An 11,108-nucleotide genomic window follows, 5' to 3' on the forward strand; every position below is an offset into this window, starting at 1 on the left:
CGACTCCTCGCTCAGCTTCACGTTTACACTGCCCCAGTCCACGTTCTCGCGCACGTCATCCGTGTCCGCCACACGCTTGTCGCTCGGCGAGCGGCCAGTCTTCGCGTATGACAGCACGCACAGCGCGCCGCGCGCGCTCAGCTTCGTGTCCTTCTCGAGCTTCAGCGCCCACTGCACCAGCTCGGGGGCGGTGAGGTTGCGGTGGATGATCGGGGCCATGGTTGATGCCTTCGCGGGGTGGTGATTAGGTGGGTGGGGAGGGAGGGGGAGTTTTGTGATACGTGGGGCGAGGAGGCGCAGTGTGTACGTCTGTTATCGTACTTTTTATCCTCTGGTTTCGTTGGTAGGCTTTGTAGAAAGTGTCGGCTGAGGAAGCTCAAGAGGCTGTCGCGTACGGCGTAGAGAAGTTGTACATGGAGTCGGAGACAGCGGAGGGTACGAAGTTGAGAAAGATTCGGGCCATGGAAAGGCCGGGAGAGGACGACAAGGCTTGCGAGAGCGCCAGCCGCTGCTAGCGGCAGAGGACACGCGGACAACCTCGAAGTGAAGAATGAATGAGAGCTGCACAAGACGCCACTCTGATAAGGCTGCTCCGCCGTCTATCACGCGGTGGGCAGCGCGCGCGGCCAGTGACTAAAAGGTGATCGGAGCAACTTCTCAGCGGGCAATGATACGCCGGAGAAGGGGGGTGGAAGCTGCGTTTTTTTTTCTTTTAATCCGGTGTGTCGAATCGATGTTCATCTGTGCGGCAGGCAGCGCCACGCTGAGGTGGGGCGCTGGCTTGTTGGAATGGGCGTGATGGTGGATGAACGATGACACGCTTTATGAGGTGCAAGGCTGGACAATGAGGAACCCGATGGTAGAATCGGAAGCCCGAAGGGCAAGAAATTTGTATTTTCTTCTCAAGAGCCAAGGTCACCACGAATAGGTGGTGAACGAAGCTGAGCCGAAAAGAGGTGGATACTGTATACCTGTGTGCGCGCGTCTGTGTCGATATCCCTCTGGCGCGCGCGCAAGTCACTGGCACTCGAGGACACCTCAATTTAGATTTACGGTCGCTGAGTTGCTCACCATTGATGTCCTGGCGAGGCGCGAGACAGAAGAAATGCATTTTACATGCGCACAGGCAAGAATAGGAACAGACAGAGACAGTGAGCGAAACACAGCACCGTCGTGAGGGTGGGAGGTTGGACGTGCAGTCATCTTGGGAGCCGCCGCCACACCAACATTCACAGCAAAGGGTGACGCAGAAGCACACCGGTGGCCTGGTGGTGCAAGTGCGCGAAACCGAAGAGGACATGGCGATTCGTGGAGGAAAGACCAGAGGGGGGAAGAAAAAAAAGAAGGGACTGCGTTGGAAGGTGATGGGCAGCGCGAAAGCGAGCGGAAGACCGAGATGAGTGCACAGGGAGGGAGGGAGGACGTACGGGAGGAGCTCTTGTCAGGCGACGCCTTTTCCGTTCTCGTCTCGTACGTGAAGCACAGCAATGCAAACGCATAGCTCCACCATCACCACAACCACAACCTCCTCTGTGAGTTCACACCGTAGACCAAAAACGCCACGCGAGAATGCGAGGAGCGGGTAAAGAAGGAGGTGATGAGATCACAGCTCGGAGCAAGTACATCAACATATGCAAGCACGCATGCACCGTTGAGAAGAGAAGGAGGCGGGGTTCAGCTGATGCACCACAACGACGGTAGGCGATATCGCAAAACAGAAGAGAGGGGGGCGCGCAGCACAAGGAGACGGGAATGGGGGAAGGAAGAGTCGAGAAGAACATGCCGAAGGGGTGCCAAGTGCCTGAAGCATCTGCGCCAAGGCGCAGCGGTGCGAAGACAGCGCGAGAGGACAGACCACGAGGGGTGTGAGAAATCAAGCTATAAAAGCTGAGCAGCGGGGGAAAGAGGAAGGGAGAAGAGCACTAGAATGTCCGCCTCGACCCATGTCGGGGTTTCGTGCGGTGTGTATACCGGTGCCTGTCTGAGGTCCGTCTGCGCGCATACGTACATCTCTGCCAAAGGCCCCCTCTTCCCTCACCACCACCGCCACCGCCCCCCCTGCGTTTCTTTTCGAAGATACACAGCGGTCAAGCGCACGCACCACACTCGCATACACAATGTGCAACACAGATGAGGAGACGAAAAGGACGACAGCACAGGTGAGGAGAGAGCGAGAGCGAGAAAGGCGATCGTGGGCAAGAGAGCGGAACAAGGGCGGAGAGGTCGGAGCAGATGATTGGGGCAAAGAGAAGCGGTCGTGAGGGAGGGGGCCAAGCACGCCGGCCAGCCAGACTGGCCAAACACATCAAGCACGAGGAGAGGCACCATATCGAGGGGGAAGGGAGATAAAGGGGTGTTCGGCGTGGCCCGTCTTCTTCTGCCGCACCGGCATGAGTGGTCAGATGCGTGCGGGCACGGGTGAGCGGGAGACTCGGCATTGCCCCACGTGGCAGGTGCAAGTCGCTCTTCGAGTAGGCTCCGCTTACGCGCGGCTCTGCTGTGGGGTGACCTTGCCGTTATGAGTTCGTGCTGGAGCGAGCTCGCTTCCGAGTAGTGGCCGGCACAGAGGCGCCCGCAAAAGACTTGCGCCCAGGGACATTAGACGGAGACGATGGCGCACTCCGCTCTGTCGACGACGATGGGCGATGGGCAGGGCAACTCTTTGCGCCCCTCCAGCTACCGCTAGCGCTGGTCCGTCGGTGAGTCACCGGGGGCGGCGCTGAATCGGTCGAGGGGCCCGCAGAGTCCGCCTGCTTGCCTTCGCCGCTACCATCGCTGTCGTCTGCGACCTCGTCTAGGTTCGGCATGCGCGGTGCTGGTGACACCATGGCAACGGCAGCGTGCGGCTGTCCATTGACGGCAGCGCGAGTTCGCGGCGTCAGCGGGGTCAGAGTTGGCACAGAAGCCGATAGCGCCTCTGCATCCGGACTGCCCATCCCGCTGCTCAGAGGGGGAACCGTGGTGGAGACTGCACCACGGTTACCACGCCTTGCCACTGCAGCCATGGTGAACGCGTTGATGGTGTCCGCATATTCGGCGACAAGGCCTTCAGCGCGCTCCAAGGCGGCTGTCTTGGCGGCCAGCTGATCCTCGAGCGTGTCCATGGCAGCGCGGGATTCAAGCTGAGCAGCCTGAACCTTCTCGAGCGCCACCTCACGGTCGTGTACGAGGGTTTGCAAGTGCTCGATGCGGGAGTTCAGCACATCTTGCGGCGATGGCCTCGACGAAGACAGATTGAGATCGGAGTTGCTGAGGGCAGCAGTGAGGCTATCGCGACGGCTGCGAGCTTTGCTGCTGCCGCCTGTGCCACCGCCGTACTGTGCCTGGGTGGCAGCCAGCTGTGTCGTGATGCCGCTGAGGCTCTCTCGCAGCGCCTCCTGCCGCCGCGCCGCCTGAAGCTCTGGTGCGGCCTTGCTCAGCACGAGGTCCCGCATTCGTGCCTTCACCTCCTCCAGCTCCGCCTCCCGCACCTTCAGTTGTTGGCGGAGCTGCTTAAGCTCCTGCATCGTGCCGCCACCCGCGGCTGTCGCCATGAGCTCCAACTCACTGTAGCGCTGCTCCAGCTCCACATAGTCAGCGCGTAGCGTCGCCAGATCCTCGCGCAGGTGCTCCGACTCTGCAGCCTTGGCGCGCAGCTCACTGACCTGCTGCTCCAGTGCCGCGCAGGCCTGCCGCAGCGTCGCCTCTCGTCCCTCCAGCTCGCGGGCCTGCCGGCGACTGAGCATGAGGTCTGCCTGCAAGCTAGACACCTGCAGAATTTGAGCCTGTTCGATAGCCTCTAAAGTGGAAGGTGCCGTTGTGAAGCGCTGCGCTGCATTCTCGGCAGACGTAGCTGACAGAGACAGCGACTTCGGCGTCACGGAGCCACTTACATTGCTGCAGGCACGCGAACTGGGCTCAAGACGCGAAGTGCGTAGCAGCCGGTCTGCCTCTCGGGTAAGTCGATGATTCTCATCCTGCAGCTTGCGCAGTACAGCCTCCTGTTCCTTGAGATCCTTCTCGACCGCAGCCAGCTGCTCTTCTGCGCGCAGCTGCGCTGCAGTGGCGCGCGCTTCAGCACGGCGCGCCTCCACAACCTCTGCTGTGGTGACTGCCGTCCTCTGCCTGAGCTGCTCCTCGAACTCGGCCTGTGCCGACGCGATCTTTTCCGACGCGTCATCAATGGCGGCAGACAAGTTGTCGGCGCGGTCTCGCTCACTCATCAGGTCGCTTGCCAGTGCATCCATCGCAGAGCGTAAGTTGGTCAGGTCCACCTCCTTGTCCGCCAGTGTTCTTCGAAGATCCGCAATGGTGTTCGTCGCGGCCGCCTGCTCATCTATCAACCGCACAAAGGCCGCCTCTGCACGGTTGGCGGACACCGCGCGACACAGAGGAGATGTGCCCAGCACATATGACCCGCTGTTCGACTCCGTCTCCACTGCATCGTCGTTCTCTGACTCCGTGGTGCGACCCCGCCGACGCCGCCGCCGCTCGCGTCCGCCGTTTGTCCTGGTGAAGGAGTTCGGCATTGCACCTCGATCCAAAGCTTCGAGGCGCTGTTCCATGGCAGCAACCCACTCCAGAGCTCGAGTCCACGGCGAAAGGATTTCCTGCACACTCGTTCCTGTGCCCGACGCGCCGTCCGTCTGGGAAGCCGACTGTTGCACCGCTACCTCAGCGACTCTGCAGAACGCCCTTGACATGTCTACCACATGAGCCATGCCAAGACGAACCTGCGTAGTTTGAACATCAAAGGCCGACGTCGTCGTCGCCAGCGCGTCCTGGAGACGCTCTTCATCACGATATTGTGCATCCTGCGCCTCCGCAGCGCGATCCAGCTCTTTCTGTGTCGCCAAAAGCTGCGCCACCACGTCGGCTTTGTCCGACACGGCGGCTGCCAGTGCCTTCTGCAGCCGTGTAACCTCATCGGTGAGCACCGCCCGGGCGTCATTTAGTTCCGATGCATCATAGTTCAGCTGCTCAACAAGAGCCTCCTGCTCGGCGAGCCGTGCCACCGTGCGCTCCAGCGTCGCCTGCACGTCCTCGCTGCGCTGCAGCACCTCCGCCAGCTCCGCAGCTGTTCCGTTCAGCGTTTCCCGCAGCGCCGATGCCTCCGCCTCCGCGGCCTCGCTGCGCCGTGCCTCCGCCGCGCACCGCTCCTCAAGCGAGGCAGCAGCGCTCTCACCGTCCGTCTGCCTCGACGCAAACGTCGTCACAGCGGCGCGTGAGGTCGACAGCTTCTCCCTCAGCTGCGCGTTCTCCGCCGTCAGCGCCGCCACGCGCGCCATCAGCTCGGCTTCAGTGACCTCCGCTGCCGTGTGCATGACCTCGCGCTTGCCCTCCGCGTCCGCAGCACGCGCCTCCAGCTCCGCTACAGCGCGAGTCGCGCGCGCCAGCTCCTCCACCGTGCGCGCGTGCTCTGCCGCCAGCTGCTCCTTCGCCTCTGAATACACCTGCAGCCGCTGCTCGGCATCGCACACCTCGGAAGCAGTGCGGTCCAGCGCAGCAAGCGCCGTGCTGAGCTCAACGTCCTTGCTGCGTACCGCGGCCTCGGCTTCCTCTAGGCACGCCTGCAGACGCTGCTGCGCGGCAGCCGCATCCGACGCGCGGTCCTCTGCCGCGGAGATCTTTCCGCGAAGTCCGGCTGCCTCTTCGCAAAGCGCGTCACGCTCGCTCGTGAGCAGCAGCACGGACCGCTGCGCAGTAGCCAGCTCATCCTGCAGCCTTGTGCTCTCAGCACTCAGAACCCCCACAAGTGACTCCTGCTCGGCGAGCCGTGCCACCGTGCGCTCCAGCGTCGCCTGCACGTCCTCGCTGCGCTGCAGCACCTCCGCCAGCTCCGCAGCTGTTCCGTTCAGCGTTTCCCGCAGCGCCGATGCCTCCGCCTCCGCGGCCTCGCTGCGCCGTGCCTCCGCCGCGCACCGCTCCTCAAGCGAGGCAGCAGCGCTCTCACCGTCCGTCTGCCTCGACGCAAACGTCGTCACAGCGGCGCGTGAGGTCGACAGCTTCTCCCTCAGCTGCGCGTTCTCCGCCGTCAGCGCCGCCACGCGCGCCATCAGCTCGGCTTCAGTGACCTCCGCTGCCGTGTGCATGACCTCGCGCTTGCCCTCCGCGTCCGCAGCACGCGCCTCCAGCTCCGCTACAGCGCGAGTCGCGCGCGCCAGCTCCTCCACCGTGCGCGCGTGCTCTGCCGACAGCTCCTTGACGCGGTGCTGAGCGTCCTCCAGCTGATATGCAAGCGAGTCCAGCGCCGCATTCATAGCGCGCAGCTCCGACTCAGCAGCAGTCGAAGGATGGGCGGGCGGCGGTGTCGGAAGGCTGCTCGCTGCGTCCCGCGCAGCCCTCTCCAGCTCCTCTACGTGCGCTTGCAGCTGCTCCACCGCGCGCTGGTGCTCCGCACACCGCTCCCGGTGCGCCTCCTCGGACGCTCGGAGCCGCTTTTCCTGCGCCTGCGTTGCCACCAGCTCGTCCCTCAGAGCCGCCATGACCTCCTCTAGGTGCGCCTGCTGCGCCGCTGCAGCCGCCTCGGCCTCGGCCAGCGCGCGGGACTGTGACGCCAGCTCCGCCTCCAGCGTGTTTACCTCCGCCTTCAGGTCAGCCTCCACGCGCACGCGCTCCGACTGCAGGGCTGCTATGGTCTGCTTCATCTGCTCGATGCACTGGTGCGCTGCCTCGAGGGCAGCGATGTCCTCTTGTTTTTGCCATTCCCTATCATCTGCACGGACGTCTAAAGGCGCCCTCACAGCCGAGGAGCGGCTCTGCAGCTGTTCCTCCGCGTGCGCTGGTGGTGATATGAGAAGGGCGCGCCGCTCGTCCGGCAAGCGTCGAACCTCGCCTATGATGTCATCGCGGTCGCTGACAACAGCATCGCGCTGAGAGCGCAGACTTGCGAGCTCAGCCTCCGATTCCTGCCGCTGCTGTGATGCCTCGCTCTCTGCTGATGCAGCTGGTGTGTGGATCAATGTCCTCTCCGCTTCTGCGCCGCCGTGCCGATGCCGCTGGTGCTGCTCCCCCTGCTCGAGCTCCTCGATGCGTTGTCGGAGCTCACGGAGCTGGGACTCTAGGCTCTCACGTGTGTCGCGGAGATCCTGCAACTCCGAGGTAGCGCTGAGCAGCTGCTCCTGCGCCACATGAAGGCTTTCAGCGAGCTGCTGGTTTCCGCTGATCGCGACGTCAAGCTGCTCTTGGCGCAGTTGGTTCGCACGCTCTGCTAGCTCCAACTCCCTCTCCAGATGATTGACGAGAGACTGCATCTGTTCATTGCGGGCTTGCATGCTCTGTCGCTCCTCCAGTCCAGTGGTGAGCGAGTGGCGAAGCTCCTCCTGAGCCTGCTGCGCGCTGTGATGGTGCTGCTGCTCTTTCTCCTGGAGTGCAGCTACCTGCGCCTCTGCCTTGGCAAGGGCGGCGGTGAGGTCATCGTAAGACGCTTGAAGTGATGCGTAGTCTTTCTTTGAGATCGGCGCGCGCTGGGTGAGGGCAGCCACTAGCTCGTCTTCCGCGCTCTGCATATCTGCGCACTGCTGCCGCAGTTGCGCAATCGTGTCGAGCAGCTCTGCGCGATCGGCCGTGGCAGTGGCACTCGCTTCAGCGTGTGCGGCCAGCGCTGCTTTGTGAGCTGTGTGTTCCTCTTCGAGGCGGTGGCTGAGAGATGTGTTTAGGCACTGGAGCTCCTCGAGCGCAGTGTGCAGCGCAGCAGACGCCGCTTCAGCCCCATCCTGCAACTCCTCCGCGCTCGGTAGATCACGTGACGGCGACGTGTGGGGCGCTGCAGCACCCTCACCGGAGATGTTCGCGCTTCGCCGGCCGTGCTCAGCTGCAGTAGTGCTGGAGCTGCGGCGCTGCGACGACGCAGCAGCTGCCCTCTCGCACTCCTGCTGCAGCTCACGCAGCTGCGCATCTTTCAGAGCCAACTGAGACTGGTAGAAATGGACAGCGATGGAGGGGTCAGCGCCGCTCAGCACGGACATCTTGGCCTGCATGTTGCGGGCATGCCCCTCAGCCTCGGCGAGTTTCTGGCGCAGTTGAGCGTTGTCCTCCCGCACTTTCAGCAAAGCATCGCTCGCCCTCTCCTGTTCGCGCCGGAGCGCGTCGATTTCCACGTACCTGTTGTGCAGCTCCTCCTTCAGGTGGGCAACCTCGCCACGGTACTGGTCGCGCTTTGCGTACGCCGCCGAGAGGTACCCGCTGTACTGCCTCGATGATTCCTGCAGGTGGGAGGCGTAGTTGTAGAGCTCACTGCCGCTGAGGTGATCAATGTCGCGGTGGGCGAGCGACGTCAAGTCGCCGGCGTCGGCGTGGGTGGAGAGCGGCCGCGACGTCGACACACCACTGGTAGCAGCATAAACAGCCGACGACGTGGGTACTCCAAAGCCCGCGAAGCCGGCTGTGGTGGCGCTAGGTCGTGGTGCCTGCGTCGCTGGTGGAGGCGGCGGCACCGCAGGCACTCGCGATTGCGCCAGCTCCCGCACACTAATCGGTCGGGCAAGATCGGCAGAGAGCACGCCAGCGGGCGGTGGACGTGCGGGTTGCGCAGCGTAGGAAGGAGAAGGCAAAGAGGTGCGGGAGCCGGACATGGTGGCCGGTTGTCCATCGCAGCAGAGCGCGGACTGCTGGTGCGTACCAGCTTTGTAAAAGTTGTTGCCCCACATGCGCAAGCCGTGTGCCTAGTGTATCTAATCGCTCTATATACAGAGAGAAATAGATCGCTGTAGCTCGCCTCCCTTCTCGTCCTCTTCTTCGCCACGATTCTGACCGTGTGGAGTGTGCGCGTCGGCTGGTTCGCTCCTGGCGTATGCGCCTCGCCGAATCCTTCTTTGGTAAGCCTTTTTGTGTTGCTCTTCTTTAATCCGCCTTCGTTAGTTTCCCTTTCCGTTGTTGCTGAGTTCTCGGTTGTCTTGTGTGTGTGTGTGTGTGTGTGCCTACGCACTCCACGTGAACCGGCAAATGAACGGCCCACAGCAACTGTGATGCCACGCGGCACGTTGATGTCACCTCCTCCCCGTACCCTTCACACGCGTGCCCTGGAGGTATGTGGCTGAGTTCTCTGTGAATTAGAACGCTGCGCTTCTGGATGGCGGTGATTCTTTCACGGAGCATGCATCGATGCGCAAGGCGGGAAACCAAAAAGGCACAAGACAGAGTGTGTGAGACATACAGGATTGTGAGGTCACCCAAAACGAAACCCCTCCAGCACACCCGCCCATCCACACACAGCCGCAGCAGAAGTGTATGTGGGGTTGATGGCTGCCGCTTTCCGTGAGCTGGTGACGTTGGCGTGGGCATCGTCTTCCTCTTCTGTTTTCCGCCCTTTTCGGTGCGTCCTTTGCTTCTTTTTCTTGGCTAAGCGCCTTGTGTGAACAACCGTCGTTACCAACGATGAGACATAGACCCGCTCTCATGCATGTGCGTGGGCGCGGGCACAGACACGCACATCCCACTCGCCCCTCTTTCTCCTTCCTCATTCAGTGGCACAGGCACGTGAGCAGAGCAAGTGTACACCTGCGCTTACACGTATGCGTCATGCGCAACGGTGGTGGCTGTGGCAAGAAAGGTATGGGGCTCTCGCAATCCTTGCTCGCCCTAGCCCCACCCCGACCTGCGCATCAGCGCGATCTAGCAACGCTACCCACGCTGCGTGTTGTGCTCTACAATGAACACCTCGCCATCCTGCATCACGTACCTGTCGTTCACCGTGCGCATCTGCATCTCCGCAGATTCGAGGTTTGGTCGCCCGATGAACGTGTCCCATGTCATCACCTTGGCGCGCACAAAGTTCTTCTCGAAGTCGGAGTGGATCTCACCGGCTGCCTGCCGCGCCGTTGAGCCCTGCGCCACTGTCCAGCCATGCGCCATCTTCGGCCCCACTGTGAAAAAGGACTGAAGCTTGAGCAGCGCATACACCTGCTTCATCAGTACCTGGCCACGCGGCACGTCGATGCCGTACTCTTCCAGGAACATGAGCTGCTCCTCGCGCGATGCAAGTTGTGCTGTCTGCTCCTCGATGGCGACCGACACACGGCAGGTCCGCTCGGCCCCGAAGGCGGCCTCCACCTCACGAGAGAAGGCGTTGCCATCCTTCACACCCCGCTCGTCCACGTTCAGCACAAACATCATGGGCTTGTGGGAGAGCAAGTCGTAGCTCTGCAGCAAGCCTTTCTCCGCCACAGTGAGCTTCGCCTTTGCAGGCATGTCTGCTGCTGGCTTGCCCTCCTCCAGCCACTGCTGAAGGCGCTTCAAGAAGCTGTATTCAACGTCCTGCGCCTTCATCGTCTTTTGTACCTTGCGCATCCGCTTCTCCACCATCTCGAGGTCCGACAGGACAAGCTCACTCAGAATGACATGAATGTCATCCAGAGGGTGCGGGGTGTCAAAGCCCTCCTTGGAGCTCTCGAAGCAGCGCACCGTATGCAGCAGCACGGCGCAGTTTCGGATGTCAGCGAGGAACTTATTGCCGAGCCCGGCCCCCTTCGAGGCTCCAGCGATCAGCCCCGCCACGTCCGTCAAGTCTACCTCGACGTCGACAATCTTCTCTGCCTGAGTGAACTGCGCCAGCTGGCGCAGCCGCGGATCGACGATCGGCACCTTCGACGTGTTCGCGTCGATCGTGCAGAATGGAAAGTTTCCCGTCTTTGCTATTTGGCTGCACGTGAGGGCGTTAAAGAGGGTGGACTTGCCCACATTCGGTAGCCCCACAATACCAGCAGCGCGCCGTCTCCAGAGCGCGACGCTAAGTCGCAGCATGAGGAATGGGAACAGGGGGGGAGCCGCGGTGGTGCACCGTCTTCCACGTCGATGATGTGCAGGTGCAATCCGCTACGCAGTGAAAAAAGAGGAGATGTGCAACAAGGATAGCGATAGAGAGAGAGCGTGTGTGCGAGTACGGCTGTGTGTGTGTGTGTGTGTGTGTCTCTGTTTGTGCGTCCCTAAGCTTGCTGGCCTTGCATCTTCCCGCGTGGCCGACGCACACGTGATGCCGTGCCTCCGTCTGTTCTCAGTGCGTGTGTTTGTGCTTCATCTCACGCGCCCCGCCATCACCACGATGACCATCATCACAGGCACGCGTCCCACTGCTCGAGGAGGACCTCTTCTGTTGCGTCTGCTTGTGCCGCACAAGAAGGATGTTGGAAGAG

At 62.0% G+C, this 11,108-nt stretch overlaps 2 protein-coding genes across 2 annotated transcripts; both read right to left on the reverse strand.

Moving 5' to 3' along the window:
* Positions 1-2,516: 2,516 nt before the first annotated feature.
* On the reverse strand, positions 2,517-8,627 carry LDBPK_271720 (hypothetical protein, unknown function; the record flags this gene model as incomplete). The annotated part of the gene is made up of 1 exon (XM_003861975.1): positions 2,517-8,627. One exon carries the CDS (start codon positions 8,625-8,627, stop codon positions 2,517-2,519), a length of 6,111 nt encoding a protein of 2,036 aa, XP_003862023.1.
* A 973-nt stretch (positions 8,628-9,600) lies between these two features.
* On the reverse strand, positions 9,601-10,719 carry LDBPK_271730 (GTP binding protein, putative; the record flags this gene model as incomplete). Its single annotated transcript, XM_003861976.1, has 1 exon — positions 9,601-10,719. One exon carries the CDS (start codon positions 10,717-10,719, stop codon positions 9,601-9,603), a length of 1,119 nt encoding a protein of 372 aa, XP_003862024.1.
* Positions 10,720-11,108: the final 389 nt, after the last annotated feature.

This window comes from Leishmania donovani, chromosome 27 (genome assembly GCF_000227135.1).
Source record: "Leishmania donovani BPK282A1 complete genome, chromosome 27".
Taxonomy (NCBI): domain Eukaryota; phylum Euglenozoa; class Kinetoplastea; order Trypanosomatida; family Trypanosomatidae; genus Leishmania; species Leishmania donovani.